The 26,503-nt window shown below is 47.7% G+C and overlaps 1 protein-coding gene across 1 annotated transcript in view; it reads left to right on the top strand.

Moving 5' to 3' along the window:
* Nucleotides 1-26,503, top strand: part of EPHB1 (EPH receptor B1) — a 431,481-nt gene that overhangs the window by 317,160 nt on the left and 87,818 nt on the right. Inside the window, exon 6 of the mRNA XM_059064129.2 lies at nucleotides 20,807-20,931. Coding sequence (XP_058920112.1) covers nucleotides 20,807-20,931 — 125 coding nt within the window. The remainder of the gene's footprint in view (nucleotides 1-20,806; nucleotides 20,932-26,503) is intronic.

The raw sequence follows: 26,503 nt of genomic DNA, 5'->3' as shown, positions 1-26,503 counted from the left end.
AGGTGAATGAACCCCTGTATCACCAAGAAGTCATGATATGCCTGTCCGCTTTCCAGAGCAGCCCTGGGCTCTTCCACTCTGGGCAAGATCCAGGTCAGCCTCCCCCCTCTGACCTCCAGGTATGGTGCGACCCTTGTCAGTACCTGTGGCCACATTTGTCCTACTGTTTGGGTCATGAGTAGGTAGATGGCAGGTAAGGAATTTGACCAAGAGCCGTCCTGGAATCAATCATTAAATCAACTGCTAAGTGTTTACTGAGTATCTATTCCCTGCCTGGAACAGCCCAAACTGAAATGGTGGGGGGACTATTGAGTGGGTCCTGATTGAGTAATAGTTATTACTCATAGTTTGTGTCTCTTTTGAGTTGACAAACAATTTTGGAATCTACAGACTCATTTGATCTTCATAATTACCCTGTGACTTGCACATTATTGTTCCCATTTTTCCTATAAGGAAGCAGAGACTTGAAGGGCTTGGGAAATCTGGGATTAGAAGGAGGGTCAGCAGGCCATCCATTCTGTTTCTCTCTTCTGTTTCCTGCCCTAAAAGGTGGGCAGTCCCTCTGGGCTCCCCATATCATAGCCTCCAAGCACAAAGGGGTTATTCAGAGACAGCCAGTGCCATCTGGCTGAGTGGATGGCATCTCAGTGTGCAGGTTGATTACCCTTCCACAATTTTCTCTGTGACGCTGAGCCATGAAAGGCTTCCCTCTGCCTCTGGATGGAAATGGGAGATAGGCGTGTGTCTGTTGAGGGGTACAAGTTGTTCCAAGGTGAATTGGATCCTGACAATGGATATCAGGGTCACATGAGAGAAGTGTTTGGATGAGTTGTCTGCCAAGGGCTTTGGGCTTGATCTGAACATGAGAATCTATCTTGTGGGGCTGCTCACTGCTCTGGGCTTGTTCCTCCTTTGTTTAGGAGCTATGGACGGCATCTGTGGCTGGGTGTGCCATTCTTACTGTCCAGTAGAGGCAGGATTGTCATGCTCTTCTTCCTTGGGGCTGCCCAGATGTGCCACTTTGGTGCTGCATCGTGTTGCTCTCATGAGCCCTGCCCAGTGGAGGCAGGCAGCTCATCTTAGCTGATTTAGCTACCCGACAAAAGAGTCATGGTGGGTATCAGTCTATCAGAGAAAGTCACCAGTAGGCTTCTCTTTCTTTCTTTCTTTCTTTTTTTTTAACATCTTTATTGGAGTATAATTGCTTTACAATAGTGTGTTAGTTTCTGCTTTATAACAAAGTGAATCAGCTATACATATACATATATCCCCATATCCCCTCCCTCTTGCATCTCCCTCCCACCCCTCTAGGTGGTCACAAAGCCGGTAGGCTTCTCTTGACCCAAGGGTTTTGATCTAAGGAGATTTTGTAGTCATCTTTTGGTCCATTGGATACATATTAGGTATAGTTCTTCCCTCGGAAGCAGCATGACTGGGGGACACCAAAGGGTCTATGGCATCCTGAGATCCAGCGAGCCTTCATCTCCTTCTGTGATGACCCCAGTCAAGTATATAGTCAGACGACTCAAGGATCTTGTATCACCCGGAGAGTATCAGGATGGGATTCTCACGCAGCCCATAGGCTGAGGCAGAGGACTACCATTTTTGAGCACCTCCAGTGTGCCAAGCCCCTACCAAGGTCTTTACAAAAATGATGTGGGTCATATGAAGAAATCGAGGTCAGAATGCTTTTGGAATTTGCTCAGCATCTCACAGCCAGCAAATGATGTTTCTGGGTTTCATACTCAGGTTCGTGGCCATTTGTATCCTCAGACTGATCAAAAGTTGCATTATGGTGAGCTGTGTAGGTTGTAAGCTCCCTCTAAGCTATTGCCACATAGCTGGGCCACTTTAGATGTCAAAAAAATGTCCATCACCTTTGGTCAGGGTTGGTCATGAATTATGCAAGCTCAGATTTACGTGAGGTCTTTAGGGATGCAGCCTTGCGCTGAATACAGCTGCCTTGAGTTTAAAATAAACCAGATCAGGTGGAACTCTCTCTCTGTTCCAGTGGCCAAGCGATCTGCAGAGAGGCTGTTATCACCACTAACTTCTGCAGTCACTCTCCGGCGCCTGGCCCCAGGTTCAGACTGATGGCCGGATCATCTGGCTGTCAGAGAGAATTAAAGTGAATGACAAACTTTACTTCTCTTTTCTGCCAACTAGACTCTGAGTGTCAGAGTTGGGGAAGACAACCTCAGAGGAAATCTTGGAAAAAATAAATAAGACAAATCAGACCAGCACATCTATGAGCTCAACTTGTAGTGTGGTAAAATAAAGTCAGTAAATTTGGGGGCACCTGAGCCAGAGAGAACACACTCAAAGACCCATGAGGCCAGGCAGGTAATGGAGAGGAGCAACACGGGGCCAGGAGTCAGACAAGAGGGAGGGGTGGGGAGTATAGGGAGTTGAAGAGAAGAGCAGGGCGGCCCCTACTAAGCTCCAGCAAGTGGTGTCATAGCCAGCGCTGCCAGATGTGATAAGCTGAAAATCCAGATTCAAAATGTTGACAACTAATTAGAAAATTTTAAAATGCTTGAGAGCCAGACAAATCCAGTTCTGGATTTGGCCTTTTGGCTGTGGCTTGCCGCCTCTGATTCAGAGGGCTAGTCTGACCTACCCAGGCTTGAATGGTGTGTGTGCTGTGTGGTACCATCTCATGCCCCCTCGGGGCAGTCACCTTCCCTGACTTCTGGGCTCATGGTGGCAGCTGTGCAGTGGGGAGGGGAGACGTGGGGTTGGCCCCTCTCTGCTCCTCACATGACTCATGCAAGTTCATTGAATTGCCGTGATCCCTCCTTTCTCCACAGTAAGATTGGAGTAATGGCACCTGCTTCCTAGTGCTGTGTGACAAGCAAATGAGACAGAAGAGAGAAAATCACTTTGCAAACCATGTGATGGACTGGGAGATGAGCATAATTTCTGAGAATATGTCCCGAGCCAGACAGCAATTTGTGGGCTTTTTTTTTTTTTTTTTTTTTTTCCCTAGGCTGTTTCCTTCCAAGGCCCCTGGTCCCTTTGTTTGGGACTGATGTCATCTAGATCAGATAAATGACAGATATTGGTTTGGCCACTTTTCAAGGAAGGAGTAGGCACCAGAAAGGAGAGCAGTGAAATCTGTGTTCCAGGGGGTTAATGAAGAGGGCAGTGATGGAATGGAACCTGTATACCTGACACAGGCTCAACTTGCTGCTGAGGGGTCTGACTGTCTTTCCTCATCATGTGTTTGGAGAAGCAGCACTTTTCCCTTCCCTGCATGATGCATCAGCAGCATTTTTATTTGACATTTATATTATGCACAGTTCATGTATGGCCTGTGGTGCCAACTGCATGTGATATACTAACACATCCACTGTGCCCACAACACAGACACAAGCCGTTACTTAATTTTATTTTAAAAATACGACACTACTCTGTCAGTCATCACAAGCCCCTATAGTTTGTCCATTTTTAAGGCATTTTCAAAGTTCCTAGACAATTAAACTCACTCAGAGATGCTACTTTTCCCACACATGAAATACCCAGCCCACCAATTCCTCTGAACACATCACCTAATTTGCATTATTCCTTGGTTAAATATAGTATTTGCATGCATAAAGAATAATCTTTGAATATGAAAAGGAATTTTATGATATTGCAATATATTGAGCTCTTTGGAGGAAAGATATTATGTAAATCTCAAAATTAAATATTAAAACAATATTACACTGCTGCCTGTAAAAATTTAGTGTTAAGATCCATATGCTGAATCGAGTCCATTTTTTAAGGGCTGGTTTCACTGGAAATTAGCAGGTGAAATTTGTTCCAGAGCAGAGAAAAAGATTGAGTCAGAACATCAAAAAGATGGGAATGACTTTAAGGAAAACTTTCATTGAAGTTAATAATGAAAAGTTAAAAAAAAAACTTAAGTCAATGAAAATTTCACTGTTCTTAATTCAATTTTAGTTCATTTTATTGCTTTCTTCTCATTGTTAATTTCCAAAAGGCTGTTTTTATTGTTTCTTAAGTCCTGGCATTGAGGAGGAGCTTCCAAGTGGCCTCAGAAAGGTCCTGCCATCTGCAAACAGGGGTTGTTGTCTCTTGATTTGAGCAGGTCAGCACATAGCATTGCCCCTGACCAAAGTCCTGGCCTTCCACTCCCAGCAGCCTTGGGCTCTCCACGAGGTGGTGAGCTCTGCAGAGAATCAGACTTTCCAACCTACCCCACTGTCATGAGGGAGGGACCCACAGCACTAGGCACAGAACCTTGATAAATATTTGCCAGGCTCCTTTCGTCCCTACATATGAGCTTTGGTATATAAATGTTTGGTTGATGTGTAGTATCAGAATATATCCTGGTGCTCCCTCCAGTTCATCCAGGGGACCAGGTATCTTCCTCTCCTGTGGCTCTTAGAAGGAAAACTTAAGGGGATGATCTTAGGATGTTACCAGAAGCCCTGATGTACTCAGAGGAAAACAGTGAGATTCAAAGGGGGGGTTTGTTTGTTTGTTTAAGCACATTAACTTTGGAAATGTACTCATTCATTCACCACAGTCTTTGTGACTGGCTTCCACATGCTGACTCCTTGGCTTCTGCTTCTAGGGGCTCCCATTCACTTACTCAATAAATATTTATTGAGGTCTTCTGGGTGTCATTCACTGCTCCAGGCCTGAGGAACACAGGAGCAAATGGCACAGACAAGAGTCTGTGCCTTGGGGAGCTCCCATTCTGGTCGCCAGCACTCATTGAGACTGGGCTCAGATGGCTAGAAAGTCACCAAGGGGGATCTCAGCCGGGCTCTGGGTACCACAACCCACTGAGGTGCCAGCTCTCACTTTGCAAAAGTTAGGATGTGATCCCATGCCATTGCTAGAAAGCATTTCAATCCGAGGAGGTTGTTGCTGTACAGTGACAGTACAGGGTGGGATATTTCATTACTTACTATCTGACCAATTCGAACTTCTTGTGGACAGATTTCACATGCTGGGCCACGCGGTGGTTGGGCGTAGGAATGCTCCCTGTTCCAGGTCCTGAGCAGGGCCTAAGATGATGTTAAAAGCTCGAGTTGTGTGGCTCTGAGGATGACCAGGGATCTATTTGCTCATTTTACTACCTCTTGGGCGCTCTAAATACATGGCTTGTTCAGTGAAAATGGGACTTGTTCAGGCAGTGAGATGTAGTAAGTTCCTTCCCCTGTTCAAAGTCTAAATGAGATTGTTAATCACCCTCGTTACAGAGGGAACCTCTAGTTGGATTACGAGATAGTTCCTGTTCACCTTGTGGCCAAGGCACAGGGGGTAGGAGGGAGGAGGAGTCTGGTGATGAGTCTGCTCCTTGCTCCTCTGGCAAATGTCAGTTCCATGAGACGACTGTCATCTCCAGGAGAGCGTGCCCTGTATCCACCTGAGTGGCTATTGTTCCCCAGTGACTAGCTAGGTGCTATTATTTCTCTAATAACAGCATTTGAGAAATGTTCATTGAATGATTTAATAAATTATCAAATAAATGCAGGAATGGATGCCTCGATCCTTCTTAAATTCATCTCAGACATCAGCAAATGATGTGGCCTGAGCTTTCTCTGTGATCTTTCCTTCCTCCGGCATCTCTGGCCGGGCCCTGTGATTGCAGTTAACACCCCACGTTCTCCCAGATGTTGGAGAGACCTGGAATTCCTGGGTGCACTGTCCTCCCGAAACATGGCCCCGCAGGAGACACTCTGCTATGCCCAAGCTGGGCTGCCCCCTCCCGCATAGGCAGGGCCCCAGCTGCTCCAGCAGGCATCAGTGGGGGTATCGGGTTGGCAATTCCGACGCTGCTGTCCGTCCACCTGCACGCCAGCTCTGCGCCTATCATTTTCACAGCACCATCCATGTTAAACAGGCAGGAGCACCAGGGGTTTTTGAATGCAGCAATTAACAAAACAGTAATCAAGCTAAGTGTTTAATTTCAGAAAATTAACATCTTCTCTGAGCGGATGTGAAAGATGGGGAAAAAGGCACATTAAATGTTCTGGGTAAATAAAGGCAAAGCCGGACTACACATATTTTCCAGTGCAAGAGGGACTTTTTACCAACCCCCCAGGCCTTGGGATCAGTTTCCTTCTGAGAGCGGAGCCGCAGGACAACCTCAGCTATAGAAATGAGCCCTGGGGATTTGAAGTGTGTGTCTCTCTTTTGCTTCCTTTCTTTTTCTTTTCTTTTCTTTCTTTCTTTCTTTTTTTTTTTCCCTCTGGACAGAACAAATGCTTTATGTATCCAGAAGAGCTCAGGGGAAAAAGCATGCTCCCTGTGAGCCCGTCTGCCCCATAAAAACCCCTGATGTGTTTCTTGTCCTTCTCTGAGTGGTACTAGTTATAAGGATGGCGCATGAGTTCTTGAATGTGTAGGAGTTTTTTGTGTGCATGGGCCATATGTCTCCTGATAGACTGAGGGCTCCCTAGGGAAAACACCATGTCTCACTGCTCCAGTAACCCTTGCACCTCAGTGCGGTGTCCTATGTGTCCCGGGAAGTCCTGTTAGGCCTGACATAATGTTCACAGTCTGGTGGCACCTCATAACCCAGTGGGCTGGCATTTGTTCGCAGGAACGGGTTTGCATGTGGGTAGGGAAGCGTGTGAGGAGGTGGGTATGTGGAGGGCTGGTTGGAAACAGGGCCTCCTGGTGTCTGTTGGCTCATCTGATGCCCTAGAAGGAGTGAGGACAAGGAGGGCAAGGAAGGTGGCTTTGCAGGAGAATCGCCAAGGTTTGAGGCACAAATAGGCAGCCCCAAGGCTCCTGAGGAGGAGCTGCAGCTCAGCAGGGAGGTGGCCTTGGGGAGGTTGAGTGGGTGCTGCCTCAGGGAGCACAGGGGAACCGTGTCCCCACAGGCCCACAGCTCCCCAGGGAGGGCCCTGGAAGTCTGGCTCAGGGAACAGGTTTCCCAGGGGGCTCTTGCAGGCAGCCGACATGGAAAACAAAGAAACCAAAGAAGGAGAATAAGTGGATGGTTTGCAGATACGTGGGAGACATGCCGCGGGCTCCCAGAAGTGCACAGGGACCATGGGTTCGGTTTTGCGCATGCGCAATTTGAGGAGCTTTTTGAGTACCCGAGTCGCAGAATTATTGATGCAGTTGGACGTTCAGGCCTCTATTTTCTCTGTAGGTGGGTGGTAAGCTTGGTTGCTGAGAGTGAAAGAGGAGACATTGGGGTTGAAGGGTTAAGGAGAATGAAAAAAGTTAGGCAGTCCACTCCAGGGAATGGGAGATGGAAATGACCAGAGAAATTCAGCATTTCCAGAAAGTATTCTGAAGGCTTATTTGAAGTTGGTGATCTTATATTTACAGAGCTGCCCATTTGCCCTGTTTTGTGACTTTCTCAGCAGTGCCTGGCTGCTCAGAGCAGACCCTACAGGAAGAGGACGGTGGGTCTCTCTCGGGTTGAGTTTTGCTGCTTGTATCCTATGGAAAAATAAAGGCAACTCACGCCTGAGGCTTAGGGGAGTATTGTCAATTACACAATTGCAAAATGGAACCCAAGCTGGATGATGCGGGATATGAATTGGGAGAGGGCTATGCAGAGACAAAGGCGGAGAGAGCCAGATGAGGCTGCAGGGGGTGGGGGGAGTTATCAGAGGTTGCCTCAGGCAGGATCCTTGCATTCAAGAATACTTGAACGTGTGGCTTTGAAACTGGAGCACCTTCAGATGAGGCCAAGTCCAACTATCTGGTGGGGAGGGTCAGGCACGGAGGAGTAGTGCTTGAGAAGAAGATAGAGATGGAAGCCCAAGGCGTCAGTGAGTCAGGGGGTGACGTGGGAGGGAGTGCCCCGTGGTCCCAGGCTCAGGGAGCAGCAGCCCGGCCGGCATGTGGACAGAGGGGGAGACGGCGAGCAACAGTGGACGGAGCACAGCGGGGACACAGCCGCTTCCTGACCCTGAGGTGTGCCGGGCATCAAGTCACACACTGCGCGCTGGAGAGAGCTGCGGGGCGGACGGGTCTGGGGCGGACGGGTCTGCGGCGAGAGCTGCTGTTCCTCAAGGCGGCCATGCAGGGAGTGTTCTGGGAAGAGCCAGGTGGAGGCCAGGGGGCAGGTTTTGGCTCCTGAGCAGTCGTTTTGGAGGGCCTGGGGCAGGGGTGTGCAGGGTGGTGGAGGAGGAAGTCAGGCGCACAGGAAAGGAGGCCCCGGACGTAGTGGGACGGGGGTGCAGAGAGGGCTCCAGCTGGGCAGTGCCCTGCAGGAGGTGGGCTCTCGGCCCTGAGGCCAGAAGACTTCGACCTCCAGGTCCGGGGAGGACAGTCACAGGGGCTGCAGGCGCGGCTCCCCTGCCTGGTGGCAGTGGCAGTGATGTCAGGCTTTGGGGGGTGGTGGGTGCCCCGCTGAACCCCTGTGGGTGAGTAATGGGGCACACAGGGTGTCCTCTGCTCACGCCTGTGGCTTCTCCAGTACCGGAATGGCCTTCTGTGCTCAAACATTCAATAAACCAGAGCTGCCATTGCTCTGGTCCCACACCAGGAAGGCTGGGGCCTGCCCCAGGCACCCTCAAAACCACTCTGGGGTGCCTGCCTAGGACTGGCATCACCTGACAAGAACCCCCATCTCTCACATGCCCCTTCATAGCCTCCCGTTGCCACAGGGCACAGCATTCAGGTTTGCTCCCTTTAACTGGCACACCTTCTGGTTCCCCCAGGAAGAAGAAGGAGCAGAGGAAAAGTGCCAGGCAGGGGTGAGCCAGGGGCCAGAGGGGCTCTAGGACCACACTAGCGAGGATGCCTCGTCCTCCTGGTACAGGGCTCTGCTCACATCCACCTCTGTTGGGACCCCTGATCTCTCCGAGGGTTCAAGGGTCCCAGAGGGCAGCACCCACCCATGAATGATGTGACCCTGACCGCACCCCACCACATGCTGGACCTCTTTCAGGGGCTCTGAAAATGCGGGGTGCTTGAGTGTAGGGGGAAGGGAGAGAGAGCCAGCATCTGTCTCAGGGACAGGAGTCAGGCTGATTTGGGCTCTGCTCTAGCCTGCTGGGGACATAGGGAAGCAATTTCTCTCTCTTACCCTCAGTACTATAATCCATAGATGGTAAGAACTGACAGAAAACTGAATAACACCAGATGTCCTTTGAAAATGTAACATTCTGGACTTCCCTGGTGGTGCAGTGGTTAAGAATCCGCCTACCAATGCAGGGGACACGGGTTCGAGCCCTGGTCCGGGAAGATCCCACATGCCGCGGAGCAACTAAGCACACGAGCCGCAGCTACTGAGCCCATGTGCCACAACTACTGAAGCCCGCGTGCCTAGAGCCCATGCTCCGCAGCAAGAGAAGCCACCGCAGTGAGAAGCCCACACACCGCTATGAAGAGCAGCCCCCGCTCGCCGCCACCAGAGAAAGCCTGCGTGCAGCAACGGAACTTAAATTAAAAAATAAAATGTAACGTTCTGATTTCTACATTTCTAGACAAAGTTCTCAAACTTGAATTTGCCTCAGAATCCCCTGGAGGGCTTGTTAAAACTCAGATGGCTGGGCCCCACCTCCAGGGTTTCTGATTCAGTAGATCTGAGATGGGGCTCAAGGTTCTGCATTTGTTATCAGTTCTCAGGTGACGTTGCTCTGGGAGTATGTTTTGAGAGCTAGCAGCATCAGGTAGGTGATCCCAAGAAAGAACCCACCCCCCAATCAGAGGCGATATCAAAAACGAGGGCCTCTTTGGGCTTCCCTGGTAGCGCAGTGGTTGAGAGTCCGCCTGCCGATGCAGGGGACTTCCTGCCGATGCCCCGGTCCAGGAAGATCCCACATGCCGCAGAGCGGCTGGGCCATGAGCCATGGCCGCTGGGCCCGCGCGTCCGGAGCCTGTGCTCCGCAATGGGAGAGGCCACAGCGGTGAAAGGCCCACGTACCGCAAAAAAAACCCCAAAAAACAAGGGCCTCTGCTGTAAACCCACAAAGCCAGAGCAGCCCCCAGCCCCCGACCCCCAATGTCACAGGCTCCCTTGGCTTTTAGAACAAAACCCTTAGTGGATGGACCAGTGAGGGAGGAGACCCTCTGGGGCTGTGGGGTCGACTCAGACACCCAGGCTGGAAGCCCTCACTTTCTCTCCCACTCCCACTGGGTTGAGCCCATGATGAGACTCAGCCGATATTCCACAACAGCATCGAACTGATGCCGCCCACCCAGAGCAGTCCTCTGTCCCCAGGGGACTCAAGGTAGAGAAGGAGATTGGAAAGGGTTGTCAAGGCTATCTCAAGGCACAGCTCGGAGCAAAAGCAAAGAAGCCAATGTCCACACTAGGGGGAAGACAATTAGAAAAACAATGAATTCTGCTTTTGTATTCATACCCAGTCTCCAAACTAATTACTTATCTGTTTAATTGACTTTGACCAGAAGTGTTACTGCACCAAAAATATTTAATGAGTCAGGCTTCCTGATGTAAAATTCAAGCGTATTCGTGCAATGAAATGAGTTTTCATCAACAGAGGCGGAACCTGTTATCTAAGCAGCACCTTCTCAACCAAGTTCTCTCCTAGAATACGGATGTCAGAAGAAACAAGATTCTTCTATGCACAGTTCATCATTTACAGAATTCATCTGTGTGCAAATTATTCTTCTTTGTCATCAGTACTATCGGGCCTGATGTCTTTACCTGACATTTAAATACAGATTTTAGTTTTTCCTAGGGATGTATTTCATATAAGGCAAAAGATAACCCATAACCCTTAATTCCTCATATCCAACCTCGAGACCCATGTCTTTTAGGAACTCACATAATTTAATCTGAGGTCTCAAGGGGACTTTTGGAGGCTGCCTAGCAGTTTTGGATCTTTCCATGAAACCTTCAGAGTCTGGGTTGGGGAGATAGGAAATGGACCAGCCTCGGGGCTCTGGGACCCCTGCTTCTGATTCACCCAGAGCAGCACTGCATTGTTCTGCTTCGCACTTTATACTTCAAGGAATCTTTTCTTGACAGAAAGGATTTGACAGCTTAAAAAGAAAAGTTAGAAAACCACTCATGTTAAGGTAACCTTTCAGTTGAAACATCTCAGTGAGATGGAAATGGCCCCAGCCTTCCCAGTTTCTGCCTCTGCAATCTAGAAGCAGTGCTGTCCCCACTGCCCTGGGACCTCTGTGTTCAGACCCACTCCACGTTCCTTCCCAGGTACAGGCTGCAGAATCACAACCTGCCTCCCCTCCCCCGACACCCTTCTCCTTTAAAGGCCTATGTCCATGTTTGGGGCAGCTGTGTGATTTTCCAACCCCTCTTACTTCCAGCGCCTTTGGGGAAGAGCCCACAGCCATTCCAGTAAAGGCAAACTTTTATTGAACATCGATTAAGGGCTAACACAATGGGAAGAAGCTAAAAATAGGACTTGTGCCCTAAAGAGTTTATTCTAGTGATGGAGACCAGAGATGATCACCTGGAAAGTTAGATCCCAGTGCACTGTGTCCCACGGTGGTAATTACAGCCCCATGAGAGTTATTAAACATAAGGACTTTGAGTTTGGAGGAGAGTAGGACACTTTGGTGGGCATGGTCTGGCGTGGCTAAGCCAGGGCAGTGTGCGGCCTGATCTGGACCTTTGAAGGCTGGTGGGGTTATGAAGAGAGGTGGCCGTAGTGGGAGATCCCTGAAGCTGAGTTCTGCTGAGACTCAGTGAGTGGAACAGTGAGATGAGAGCAGTGGGCCCCTTAGAGGGAACCAGGGGATGCACCTGGACCGGCCAGCGGCTGCCACATTATAAAATGTTAGAGAAGGAGTTGAGATTTTTTTCCAATGGGGAGCCATTGAAGGTTTTTGAGCATCAGAGGACGTGAGTAAAATGAGCTTTGGGACAGTTAATCTGGCTGCAGTATACTTTGAACTGAAGAAGCCCAGAGGTGGACAAGGGATCTGGGACAGGATATTAGGTGTAAGGCAATGCCAGTGGCCAGACCAAGAGAAAGGTGGGCACAGAGCCGAGCGAACGTTGTGACTCCTGGACCTGAGTCACACCATCGGATGGGTGGGCCATGCCTCATCCCCTCCCCACAGTCACAAGCTCTCCTTGTCCTCAAGGACAAGGCACCCCATTGTTTACTTCCTAGATTACTTCCCAGAAAAACTTCAGGTCATCTCGAGATGTTACAGGAAACTATCTTCCTTCTAGAGCATTTATCACACCAACCTCCGGGGAACCCCGCTGTTAGCCTTCCCTTTCTCCAAGCCTGTTCTTATTCACCACCCCACTCTGACTGGGTTGACATGTTTATTTATCCCCTCAAAGATATTTATCATACAAATAGCCAAGGCTTGTCACTGGATTGTGCTCTTCACATTTACCTTGGGAAACTATGCCCAGGGATTCATTTGCACCTGTGAACGGTGGTGGACCCAGGAGGAGCCTTTGGGCTGGTTGCCAAGTCCCCTGGGCTAGCAGACTGGATCTAGTTGAAAGAAGCAATGAACCACACGGGGCACATCCTCAGAACATTTGAAAACCTCATAACATCAGGGTTAATATTCTTGCTTTACAGTTGAAGAATTTGAGGTCCAAAGTAGTTAAGTAACCTCAACCCAAGATCACAGAGTAAGCAGATGGCAGAGCCAGAATAGGAGCCCTCCTCCCTCTGCAACATCTCTAGAGCCCTGAGCATAGTCCGTCTCTATTTTTGCTAATTTCTACTTCCCTAGGCTGGGGCCCTTGGGTCCTTACTATTCCTTACCACCCCCCTTGTTTTCCTCACAGCTGGGGTCTATGGTGTAGATTGCAGGTGGTTAGTGCAAGGATGATTTAGCTGGGAAATGCTATTCTAGAAAGAGTAGGAGAGGTTAGCATTACCATATGATCCAGCAATTCCACTCCTCAGTATATACCCAAGAGCAATGCAAATATAGGTCCACGCAGAAACTTGTACATGGATGTTCTTAACCGCATTATTCACAAGAGGAAAAATGTGGAAACATCCCAAATGTTCATCAAATGATGGATGTTTGTCCGAGAAACAGCAATGCCCCGGATGGTTGAAGTGGCAATAACACTCAGATGTACACTGTTCAGGCTGGGGCAGGTGTATCACTCTGAGGGGTCACTGTGGGGACCTCCCCCCACCCCACAAACCTTTCCCCGTGGAAGGACAGGGGAAAGCTCCCCAATGTGACCCAGCATGAGTTATTGTGAGGGAGGCAGTGGGCTGCCCTTTCCATGGGCCTCCTTGGGAAGTTCAGACAGGAAAGCCTCCTAAGTGGAGACACCGTTTGTCTTCCGGGACACTTGCTAGGCTTGTTACCTGAGCTCAGGAAGAGGTGACTCAGCTGTGACCCTCACCCCTGCTCTAGGGCAGGTAAGGGGTAGCCTTACAGCAAGGCTGTCCCTGGCATGATTTCCACCTGCAGAAGCAACACTGTTTTCCCCTTTATTTTTTTTTTTTGCGGTATGCGGGCCTCTCACTGTTGTGGCCTCTCCCGTTGCGGAGCACAGGCTCCGGACGCGCAGGCTCAGCGGCCATGGCTCACGGGCTTAGTTGCTCCGCGGCATGTGGGATCTTCCCGGACCAGGGCACGAACCCGTGTCTCCTGCATTGGCAGGCGGATTCTCAACCACTGCGCCACCAGGGAAGCCCTGTTTTCCCCTTTAGATGAGACTTACTGAACTCTGAAAATCCAAGTTCCATATTTTTATAGCCTCTTCAAACGTTTTTCTCCAATAGGTCAACTTAATTTTGAATGCATGTGTGTTTTGCCATTATTTTTCTTCAAAACTACTGATAATACTTTTGATGTCTTAAATAAAATATTTTAACATTATTTATTATATCCCAAAATGGATTACGGTGATAACTGTTGAAAGAATCCTTTTGACACAACAATCAATGAAGACATTAAGAAGTAATTTTTAATAAGCAAAGATAATGCTTTAGAACTTAGTAATTGTCCTAGGAAAAAAGCAACAATTCGTTCTCACATTTTGGAATCTGAGAAACTTAATCGTTGGGGGAAAATGCCCCTATCAGATAAGGAAAGCAAAATGAGTAAGAGAAAACTTTGAAAATGACTGAGTCAGTAACTAAATTAAAGGGTCAAGGAAGGTCATACATAAACTGTATGGTCCAGGAGAACCTGAGATAGGAAATCAAGGCTCCACACATTAAGAGCCAGGGTCCAGATTTGGGGTTATTAACTTGCAGGCAGATTCATGCCACCCTCCCAAGACCCAGCCTGACTCTTACAGGAGTGCAGGCCCTATGATCTCTTTTGGAGCCCTTCTGACAAATGGAGGGCTGGTGGGTGGTCCACCAGGCCCCATCCGTGATGCCACTGGCAGTGACCTGTGACTACTTTGGGCTGATACTTGTCCCACGTCACCGGTGAGTTGTTTCATAACTTACAGCTGGGGCCATCCTGTCCCTGCAATTTATCCACTTCTCCTTTGTCAGTTCAGGCAAGAACATTCTGTGCACTCTCACTGCTGTATGTGATATACTATCTTAGATCTGTCTGCTTCAAAAGCAATGGACTTGAGGATATGGGGAGGGGGAAGGGTGAGATGTGATGAAGTGAAAGAGTGGCAGGGACATATATACACTACCAAACGTAAAATAGATAGCTAATGGGAAGCAGCCGCATGGCACAGGGAGATCAGCTCTGTGCTTTGTGACCACCTAGAGGGGTGGGATAGGGAGGGTGGGAGGGAGGGAGACGCAAGAGGGAGGAGATATGGGAACATATGTATATGTATAACTGATTCACTTTGTTATAAAGCAGAAACTACCACATCACTGTAAAGCAATTATACTCCAATAAAGATGTTAAAAAAATTTAAAAAAGCAATTTGGGAGGAAGTTCTTCCCAAAGTCTTCCTTGGTAAAAACAGAGACAAAGGACTCACTCCACCTGCACCTGCATTTTCTTCATCCCTAAGCCCTTTGACCAATGGCGTTTAAGTCTCTTTCTGCTTCTGACATATTTAAAGGGTTTCTTATTATTGGCTGTAAGCAATACATGTGTGTGTCTTTTACACACTCCTCGTTTTGATTCTGTTTGAACCCTCAAACAGATTTTCCTCAGTGCCTGACAGGACACTTGTCATTGCTTCTCCACTGTCCTCTCTAGATTCTGGCTTCCTGTTGGGCCAGTCTCTTTATTTTGCTGAGAAGAAGTGCAGGGCAATTTTATGTTTGGATTTTTTGAGCACCGCTAGGCCAAACAAATCTTTCTTTTTTCATTTAAAAATTTTTTTGAAGTATAGTTGATTTACAATGTTGCGTTAATTTCTGCTGTACAGCAAAGTGACTCAGTTATACATATATATATTATTTTCATATATATTCTTTCATATTCATATATATATTTCTTACATATTCTTTTCATATATATATTCTTTTTCATATTCTTTTCCATTATGGTTTATCACAGGATAATAAATATCGTTGCCCTGTGCTATACAGTAGAACCTTGTTGTTTATTCATCCTATGTGAATAGTTTGCTAATCCCAAACTCCCAGTCCAACCCTCCCCTCCTCTCCCTCCCACTTCGCAATCACCAGTCTGGTCTCTATGTCTGCAAACACATCTTTTTTTTTTTTTTTTTTTTTTTTTCCGGTACGCGGGCCTCTCACTGCTGTGGCCTCTCCCGTTGCGGAGCACAGGCTCCGGACACACAGGCTCAGCGGCCATGGCTCACGGGCCCAGCCGCTCCGTGGCATGTGGGATCCTCCCGGACTGGGGCACGAACCCGTGTCCCCTGCATCGCAGGTGGACTCTCAACCACTGCACCACCAGGGAAGCCCAACACATCTTTTTTGATCCTTCAGTACCTTCTTTCCAAATAGCCCCTAAACTAATTCTTTGTCCCTACTTTTTTAAAAGAAAGGTCTATATTTGCTTATTTGCTGAAGTTTAATAATTTTCATTTCCTTCTCTCTGTAAAATGTTTAATTTAGTCAAAAACATTCTGTGTGCTTGTGAGGGAGAGACTCCTTCAAGCATTCAGTGAAACTGTCCCTTCATCATAGGATGCATGTTTATGGAGAAAAGACAGCTGGCCAGGACATACTGTTCAAACTATTATTGGATTCAGGGGTCCCAGGGGCTGCTGCTTTGAATTAATTTTTCCTTCCTGTCTTAGTCTGCCTTAGTTTTGCTAAAAGAAATTGGTGTTTGAGTGGATACCTGAGCTCTTCTTTATTTTATTTTGTCTGAAGGTTTTATTGCATGTAAAACACCAGATTTAGAGGTGGCATTTGCACTTGGAGAAGGAAAAAAAAACCATTTGTCACCCTAGGTGATCACTGATGGCAGAGGAACAAATGTAAGCTGCTCCTGATCTTCAGGGAGGAGGAGTAATACTTTCTTACTTTCTCCCCTGTGCAAAATCCCATCTCAGTTAAAAGGTAAGACATTTAGAGTGACCTGTATGAGGATAGATAGCCTGCCAGGGGGCCCATGACGATGGTGTCATCACCATAAATCTGAGAAATGCTGGCGGAGGTGACTGTCACCCTCCGGCAGCTTCTCCTGGATCTGTGTGTTGCTGCTGGGCTGCAGGGAGGTCCTTGCCACCTGTATAAAAGGGACATTCCTCTCAGTGGATTTGACTATCCATTGCATCTGGATCACCTTGCCTCCTTGCCATTTGACCCCCAAATGGGACCTTCAAGCAGGGCTGTGACTTTCTTACTTGTCCTTCTGTCTTGAGTAATTAGAGCAGGGCCATGGCACAATGGTTGGCATATATGCTGAGTTTTGAATGATGGCTTTCCAGGGATTAGAGGCAAAGTAAAGAACCAAGCCCATCAAAAATCCTCAGGCCATTGGGATTAACCTTTCTAATTTTTAATACATGATGCTTCAGCTTTTGAAGCAGAAGGATACTGAAAACCTATATGGCACTGACATGATTAAAAACATGTCAACTGAATCGTGTTTCCACGGAGACCTGAAAGGGCAGCTCTTTCAGTGTGGTGGGCGGTGGCCGGGGATAGTGTAGAGAGGGGAGGATTAATAGGGGCCATTCTCATCCATCCTGGTGGGCCCAGCAGGATCCCAAACCATCCCGACTGACTCCAGAACACCGCCTCTATTTCCTGAAGCTCCTTCATCCTCTCTTGGGACTCTGCACAGTGCACACAAGCCTTGGGAAGAAAAATCCCAAGCACCCCGTTAACCATTCAGCCTGTACTAAATCGACAGTCACTGCCTAGTTTCACTTTGGTGACTCAGCAGTGGCATCTCACACATCCTGTCCTCCGGGGAACGCTGACTGTCGCTTGATTTCTAGGTGATCGCACTCTCTGATTCTCCTTCCACATCGCTGGCCCTTCTTTCTCAGGCCCCTTGGTGGCTTTCCCATCATCTCCTGAGTCTTAGACTATATATCCTCCTCTGCTCCTTCGCTTGGTGATTTCTGTCATTTCCAGTGCTTTCAATATCTTTGAACTATGATGACTTCACATTTATAACTCCAGTCTGGACCTCTTCGACATGCATTTGCCTACTCAGCATCTCCTCTGGGACATCCTGGATGTCTTAAAGCCAGCAGGTCCGAAGTGGATCACCTGTTCTTTCCTCCCAAACCAATGTCGTACCAATGTCGTCCCTGATCTCAGTGATGGCTGCCCCACTTTTCCAGGTGCTTGGACCAGAAACACAGCCATTGAGATATATTCTAAATATATTCATAATCTGACCATCTCCTCTCTCACCACCTCTACCACTCCAAGCTTGGTCCAAGTCACCATGATCTTCCAGCTGGATTATTCTTTCAGCTTTCACACGGCCCCTGCACTCCATTAGCAATATAGCACAGGGTGATACTGGTAACATGTAACTCACATGACGTCACTCCCCTGTTTGCGACCCTCCCATGGGTCCCCATCTCTCTCAGTAGAAGCCAACATCCTCTTTTAGTGTCTCTGGGGGCCCTACCATCTGTGACCTCATTTCTGCACCAGTCCCACTGGCTCTTTTCTGTTGCCCTGAAACACCAGGATGCCCCCAGATCAGAAACTTTGCCCTGGCCTCTCCCTCTCACATGCTCTTCTCCCAGGCATCCGTCTGGCTCCTTCTTTGCCCTCCTTCATCTCTGTGCCCCCGTGTCTACTTCTCAGAGAAGGCCTGGCCGAACACACGACTCAGAATTGCAGCCTTCCCCTGGCCGGCCTCCTATATTTTGGCATTCTGTATCCCTTCTCCTCCGCTCCATTTTTTCCCATTGTACTTAATATTTTTAACATACCTTGTAATTTATTTATTTATTATGTCAAGTCTCTGAATCCCTCCACTAGAAAAGAAGCTCTATGAAGGCAAGAAATGTTTGTTCACTAAGGAATCTCTACAACCTAGAACGATTACTGGCACATGACAGATGCTCTATAAATATTTGTTCAAATAGCTAATTAATGGATCTGAGCCATGATCCTAAGTTGGGAGGAAGAGACGATGCATTTGATGGTTGAGTCAGGATCAAAAATTATTTCAACTTACCAGACTCCTAGGCCAAATTAGCACCATAAAGGCACATGTAAATCCCTGTAGTCAAAGCTAAAAGCTAACTCTACAGACAAAAGATGAGGAGCACACCATGGGAAAGCCTAAAGGTTATAATGACTGTGGTTTCAAAATCAAATAGCAGGGATATGTTTTTGAAGCAAAGGCTAATGGTCATATTAATAGATGAATAGTACACAGATCATGGTGGATGGATATTAGTTTTACTCTAATCTTTGCTGTTCAAACAGCAGTGAGAGAACTGAGTTCACCTCTGGGCCTTATGCCTAAAGAGATTTAGATAACATGAGCCCTGTGTGGAAAAGCGCCACCTCAGGTGGCAGCATATCATGGGAGAAATGTTCATAGTATCAGATCATTCTTTTCAGCAGGAAAAACTCAGGGGAGACCTCAATAGTTTCTTTAGCTATTTAACAAGCCATTCTGTGGAAGAGGGAACATTCTCTAGGACTTCAACTGGCAGAACTGAGACCGGTAGGAAGAAGACATATTTCAGATAAGGATTAAGGAAGACATGCACGTTGGTGAGAGGTATCCAGGTATGGAGCAGCAGCTTCTGGAGGCAGTGAGCTTCCCATCCCTGGGAATGCAGCAGGGCGGGGCAGGGGATACCTGATAGGGGGATTCAGGACTGCATCAGCTCAGGTCCTCCACCAAGCAGACACCAAGATGGGAGCGGACGGGATCAGATTTACCAGGGAAATGCGGTGGAGGCCAGAGGAGGCTGGGAGAGCTATCAGACCACAATGAAGGTCTGATCCCTCTGAAGGAGAGAGGCAAGGAAGGAGGATTGAGTGGGAATAGTCTTAGACTGCCACGAGTTACAGGGAAGTGTTGGGATATCCAGTGGGGAGTATTTGAGTAGAAGTTGCCCATCAGAAGAGTCAGGAATGGACCTGCCTCAGCATCCCCGCCATTCTCAGTCTTTGGCTGGGAGCAGCATGTGGGAAGTGGGCTCTGCGTGGATGCAGTGACGGATCGCAGAGCGCAGCAGCTGGGGTCATTAGGCAATTATGCTCCCAGGGCTCGGAGCTCTGAGGGGCGCATTTTCGCGGCCATGCTGAGGTCTCTAATGGGAACTGGGCAAAGTCCCAGGCAGACACTCCAATTCTAAGGGCTCCTCACAGCACCTCTTACTCTGTGCTCTCCTATGGCTGCCCTGGACGGTGAGCATCTTCACAGCTCCGCATCTCCACCCCGGCCCAGGGGCCTCACACAAGAGGTTCTCACTGAGAGTCGGTGGATCATGGAGACTGAGGAGCCACCTGTGACCCGGTACCCGTGCTCTGTAGTTTCAGGTCTTGGAGGGGAATCTGTTAACTTAAATCCAGGATAGGAAATGTCACTCAGCCATGGTCCCCAGAGAAAGCCTTGTAAGGTGGAGTTCGTGTGAGGAAGCGACCTTCATCACTGCAGAAGTGCCAGGACCAAATGGAGCCGCCCCTGAGCAGAGCACAGACTGCAGCCTCATCCATCACCCACCTCTTCTCCTAGACAGACAACCCTCATTTATTATCTCCAGACTGTTTTCATTTTACTTACACTGTGTGAAAAATGTTGAACTGGGAAATAAATAATATTCTTTTTAAAGAGAGATTTCGGAAGCACTTCACAGATTTTGGAATTATTATTCTGTTTCCAAATGTTTGGTTTGTGTCTCATTTCTTCATTTATATTTGCGAGTTCTCAACAGCAAATGTCCTCATTTGGAAAACTCTGACAGAAGTCTACAAGAACTCTGTTTTTGGTCTGTGTTCATGTCTTCTTGAGCGATGCCACCTCTCTTCCTTTTGAGATGAGGCAGAATCTTCCATGCAGTCTCAGAAGGAGATGTTTGCTAGAATGTTCCTTTCCACTGCACAGCAATTCTGTACTGACCAGCTCGACTCTCTCGCTGTCAGGCCTTGCCTCCAGATCGTCTCCTCTGTGATGGCTCAGCCCATTCCTGCAAGACTGAGGTTCCTTCAACACCATCTGCTCAAAGACGTTCCATCGCGCCTCTTGTCCCGCTGCCTGAAGCCTGGACTTGTCCTGCCGGTCACACCCTCCACGTCTGCCTCCAACTTTCCCCGCCCACACTGTTTTCCTGTGATTTCTCCAGCCATCTCTTGTTTTGGTCAAACCCTTTTTTCTTCCTGTCCACTCTGTTCCCTGCCTTCACACCTGTTCTCCTGTCCCAAATTGTCACCTTTTCTCTCCTTTGGTACCCAAACTCCATTTGTTCTGCAAAACCCACAGGAAGTTCTGTAGATCCAGCTTAGTTGATGAGAAATGTCCAATGACATTTCTCTGCCTCCTTGTCTCTGAAAGACAGCACTTCTCGTATAATCGAGGGTCTGTTCATCTGCCCTGTCTCTTCCTCTCTCTGCAGCCCCTTCCACTGTCCCCATCATGCACCAGGTCAGTGCCACCATGAGGAGCATCACCTTATCATGGCCGCAGCCGGAGCAGCCCAATGGCATCATCCTGGACTATGAGATCCGGTACTATGAGAAGGTGAGCCAGCCCTGCCTGCAGGCTTGCAAGACCCAGGGCCAGCCACTTTTCCGTGAGTGGTTGTCCGCTGAGGTCCCAGGGAGACAGGCTGGAGGGAGTCCTGAGCCGGGGAGGAATCTGGTGACACAGGTCAGAGGCTCCCTGAGAGTGCTCCCAGCTCTGCCCCAGCAAAGGCCTCCAAAGCCCAGGCACTTTCTGTACCAACTCATGAGAGAACCTTCCAAGCCCGCTGTCTGCACCGCTCACTGGGCCGTCATGGATGGGCAGGAGCAATCCCATTCTCCCAGTCACATGCTTGCTGTACTAGTGCAGATGCTACACACCCACCAGGTGTCCCTTGAACTTTCTGAAGATTCTGTGGTTTTGAAAACTAGTGTTTTACTTTTTCTTTTTTTTGGGGGGGGGTTACGCGGGCCTCTCACTGCCGTGGCCTCTCCCGTTGCGGAGCGCAGGCTCCGGACGCGCAGGCTCAGCGGCCACGGCTCACGGGCCCAGCTGCTCCGCGGCACGTGGGATCTTCCCGGACCGGGGCACGAACCCGCGTCCCCTGCATCGGCAGGCGGACTCTCAACCGCTGCGCCACCAGGGAAGCCCTTTCTTTTTCTTTTATGGCCGTGCCACGTGGCTTGCAGGATCTTAGTTCCCCAACCAGGGATTGAACCCGGGCCCACGGCAGTGAAAGCACGGAGTCCTAACCAATGTACCACCAGGGAATTACCTAAACTGGTGTTTTTCAAAGTTTTTGATCATATACCTCCAATATAAGATTGTTTATTTATAAATCATATGCATATACTACTGTGCTGGTATGTATGGAGGTTTAAAATATTTAAATGGAAATGTAAAAGGATAGATAGAAATTAATCGAAATAGAAATTTGTATGTAATTTCCCTTGACTGCTCTCTCACAGCTGCTGCTGGGGGCTACAGCAGGGCATGCCCTGACAAGAAGAGGGAAATAGTGCCCTGTGGAGTTGACCCCTGGCCTATCTGTGGGGGAAGCAGGGCTTTCCTTCCACCATGGTGATCTATAGCATTTGCAAAATCCCAGGAAAATATAGTGTTTTCTATACTGACCCAACACAATATTTTTGCAAATACCAGATTTATTCCTTTATTATTCGGCGAGTATTTACTGAGTGCCTGCTATTTGGCAGTTACTATTCTAAGATACATTAGTGATCAAAACAAGGATCCCTGCCCTCAAGAAGCTTACTTTCCAATAGAAGGAGAGAGACAAAGAATAATGAATATAACAAATAAAGATATCATATAGTGTGTTAGAAAATGAGTGTAAATTGGGAGGGAAGCAGATCAAGGTAAATGGGGTCAGGAGGGTCAGGTTTGGGGGAGGAGTAGGTTGCAGAAATAAATAAAATGGTAAAGGTGGGCCTCTTGGAGAAGGTAAGTGCTAAGTAAAGACAAGGGTGTTGTGAAGCAGGCATCTGGGGAATAGAGATCCTGTGCAAAGGTCCTGAGGTGAGATCATGACTGTTCGTTCAAGGAGCAGGAAGGAGACTGGCATGACTGGAGTCGTACGAGCAATGGGAAATTAGTAGTCAGGGGAGAGGTAATCAGAGGAGGTGCTCACGTTAAGCCTTAAGAACTTAAGCGTTTCTACTGAATAATATGGGAATCCGTAGCAGGGTTTGGTGCAGAGGAGAAACAAAATCTGACTTACATTTTAAAAGGATCATTCAGGCTTTTCCATTGAAAATAGACCTGTTAGATTACAATCATCTAAGACAAGGATGATGGTGGCTTGAATCAAAGTGGAAGCAGATGGCTGGTGAAACATAGTTGATTTCCAGGTGTATAAACCAAAGACAAACCAATGGGATTTCCAACAGGTTGGGTTTTGGATGTGGGAGGGTTTGGGCCTGAGTCACTAGGAAAATGGAAACACCAGTGGCCGAGAAGAGGGTCACTATAGTCAGAGCATGTCTGGGGTGAGGGAAGGGACCAAAGTTCAGCTCCATGTCTAAAATGCCCCTGAGGTAGCCAAGTGGAGATGTGGAGCAGGCAGCTAGATGTGCACATCTGGAGTTCAGGGGAGAGGACGGGCTGGAGATGACCATTTGGAAGTTGCCAGTGTGTGGATGGTATGGGTGAGATCATCCAGTGTGTCAGTGGGTATAAGAAGAGGAACAGGGACGAAGACCTGCAGCCTCCAACATGGAGGCAGTGTTGAAAGTGGAGCACGACCACACTGGGAAGGGAGCCCTGGATTCCAGGGCCATCCATCACTGACAGACACACAGCCATGGTCCCATTAATGAACCACTTACTCTAGGTCAGTTTTCACATTTGTAAAATGGCACCAATTTACCTCCCTGAAAGCAGAAGCTCGGATGGATCACCAGTCTAGCCTGCAAGGAGGTGTGCCCTTCAGCCATTACAGCCGAACTTGCAAGCAAGGTGAGGGTTAGGCGGCTTTCTACTCATTTAGAGGAAGCTGGGTTTTGTAGACAGTTGATTCTGATAATTCAGGGAATTGGGGGTAATTCAAATGATCTGGATTCATAAGCAACCATTATATCCATTCAACTTTGAATTAGGGACCCTTATTTGCTAGATATTTTTTATCATTTAGTAAAGTAAATGTTGGACCAATCCAAAAATGTTTTGGACCTATCTCGACCTATTGATTACATGGCCTCGTTTCATCACCAAAGTTGACCTAGACCAAGTTCAAGTTGACCTAGACCTAGTTCTATTGACCAAGTCCAGTAGAATATTATGCTTGGCCATATATGGTGTGATGTCAGTGTCACCAGTAAGGTCCCACCCAGCCCCCCTTCCCACATACACATGAACTTGAGCGTTATGGCTCATCTCAGATAAATAATAATACTTTCTCCCTAGAATGCCCCTGTTGGGTGTCAGAGGCTTTCTAAACATCATCTCCTCTCCCCTTTCACAACCCAGTATAGTAAATCTTAGTATTGTTGTTTTGAATGTGTAAAAAAAAACAAATGCACAAAGAAGTTGAAAAAAACAAAACCCACTTGCTCAGGTCACACAGCTAGAAATGGAGCCTATAGCCTGGGTTCTTTGCCCTGCCGCCCGTGGAGGTGCTGGGAAGGGGCTGGACGCATGGGAAACCACCAGCCCTTCTCCTCACCAGCCATGCCAAGGGCAGTCACCCTGGGACAGGGGTGAAAGGTGCAGAACCGAAACCATGAGGCTCATGCCTGTGTCCCCTGGCTCCTCGTTCCCCAGCCCACATCTGAGTCCTCCATGGCCTTTCCCTGGACAAACTAGTTGACCTCAACTTCTCCCTGGACAAACTGCAGTTGACCTCAACTTCTGACACTATGAAGGAAGATTATTCTCCCATCTTAGGCCCTGTCCCTACTTCTCAGTAATTTATACCAATTATTAACAAAACACATGCACAGTAGCTCAAGACCTGAGGGGGCTTCCACACCTCAGTGAAGGATGTCATTGTCCCTGAAGATAGAATGCTTTTTTTAGGAACGCAGAAGATTCTTCACCTAAGCACTTGTTGCCATTTGGTATATTACGATAGAATTCTTCCTCACTTATAAAGTGCTTGACTATAAAATACATTACATGCCTTGACCATTTCTAATATGTCTAAAGAAAGGACATTACCTTGTGAGGGTATTTTGAAATAATAACCACAATGATAATAACTCATTATATATTGAGTGCCTATTATATGCCAAATATATTACTTCTGATCCTTAAAAGAAATAAAAGAAAGATACTTGAAAGCCAAGTATAACCAATTTATGGATGATGGAACTAAGTCACAGAAAGGTCAAATGACTTACCCATGACCTCACAGGTCACAGCTAGAGAACCACAGAACTAGAACTATAGATATTTTTCCTATATTTCAGTATATTTCTGAGCTCAGTGTAGGACTGGATGCAATTGTGCTGATGCTGAGGATCTGAAAATTAGCATGGCCCCCTGAAATAAGAGATTGTATCTTAATTTTCAATCCAAATGCTTGTAACCAGAATGGTTTCCCTCCCTGCTCCACAAGGCTGTGGAATCCTGGTCTTAAGAAGATGCAAACACAAGTAGAACTCAGCTCAGTAGATGTCCTGGATTCAGTCCAAAGAAACAGAATTCATCAGTCCTCCATCCTGCACTACTTCTTCTAAAACAGGAATCAGCACCATTTTTCTGTGAGGACCAGGTAGTAAATGTTTTAGGCTTGTGGGTCATAGAGTCTCTAGCCCGACTACTCAACTCTGCCTTTGTAGCAGGAAAGCAGCCATGGGCAAAAGATGTCAATAGATGGGCATGGCTGAGATCCAATAAAACTTTATTTACAAAAACAGGTAGCTGGCCATAGGCTGTAGTTTTCCAAGCCCAGGTCTCCTGCTCCATATCACACTCATGGTTCGTGCTTGGTACACCTTTCAATTTCAGCGCTGTGGGTAGAATCGATGAGCTTTCATCTCCTGCAACAGCTCATTAATAGAGAGCTCAGATGCCATCGAGCTGATGATACTTCCAGGGTCGCTCCCATGTTCATCTCCTTCCCCATTTTAATACATTTCCATTCATCATTCCCTCTTGTTTACTGTCTTGTAGCACTTTTCACTCCTGGCATCAGCACTTGTAGGCAAACCAGGGGACGGGCATCTACAGCTGCTCTCGGCTGTCTTAATGATTAAGTGTTAAGACGTGTACTCGCCCTTCACATTAACTGTCTAGGTGAGAAGGGGCTGCTTTAGGCCTTGGGAATTTCTACCCATCAAATTTAGGATCATTTTCTCATAGGAACTCTTTCAGACTCTGGCAATGTCTTGTGCTCCATAGATGGGTTAAAATGACTGGTCCAAAGTGTGCTGTTTACTCATTCATTTAGCACTGAGATGTTGGGCACTCAGACAGGGCAAGCCCCGTGCTACGCTTTGGGGATGGAGAAGGAAGATGTGGTCTCTGCCCTCAATAGCCGCAGCCTCTGTCTCCCGTACACTTGTGAAATCAGTCATAAGCAACCCAAAACAAACAAACAAACAAACACAACAACAAAAAGCAACCCTGCTCTTCACTCTCACTTGTCTGCCTGAGGTTGATTAGTGTTTCTGAGAGAACAAGGACTGATACTCATTTTAATCATTGAACTTCTTGAAGGATGCGTAGACAATAAAGTGATTATGGGTTAATGTTTGGTCCTCACAATCCAAATATCAATATACCAGAACACATTTTTCAGTAAAAGAGCTGCCCAGCCAATGCTTCACTTATTTTAAGCAGTGCACGCTTGCATGTGATTCCAGTAAAACCAGAGAATTCAGGCAGCCACCTGGATTTTGTACCAATGGGATTTTGTCCTAATTCGTAAGGTGGACTATGATTTTCATAGTTTCAGATCTCTAGCGTGTCAAGGTAGTAATGACCAAAGTTCTAGATGGCATCCCTTCTAGAGTGGATGACCTTCTTTCTGCTGATTGGTGGGGGCTGGGTTGGAGAGGAGGGGCATCCACCTACTTTTTAAGTAGATCAAATGATAGACAGGTGGTCCCTCCCCAGGCCATCTCTCCCAGAGACCAATGGATATCACCTCACTTAGTGTGGTCATGGG

The sequence above is a fragment of the Kogia breviceps genome, chromosome 5 (genome assembly GCF_026419965.1).
Source record: "Kogia breviceps isolate mKogBre1 chromosome 5, mKogBre1 haplotype 1, whole genome shotgun sequence".
Classification (NCBI taxonomy): domain Eukaryota; kingdom Metazoa; phylum Chordata; class Mammalia; order Artiodactyla; family Physeteridae; genus Kogia; species Kogia breviceps.
This window is presented reverse-complemented; position numbering and strand designations above follow the sequence as displayed.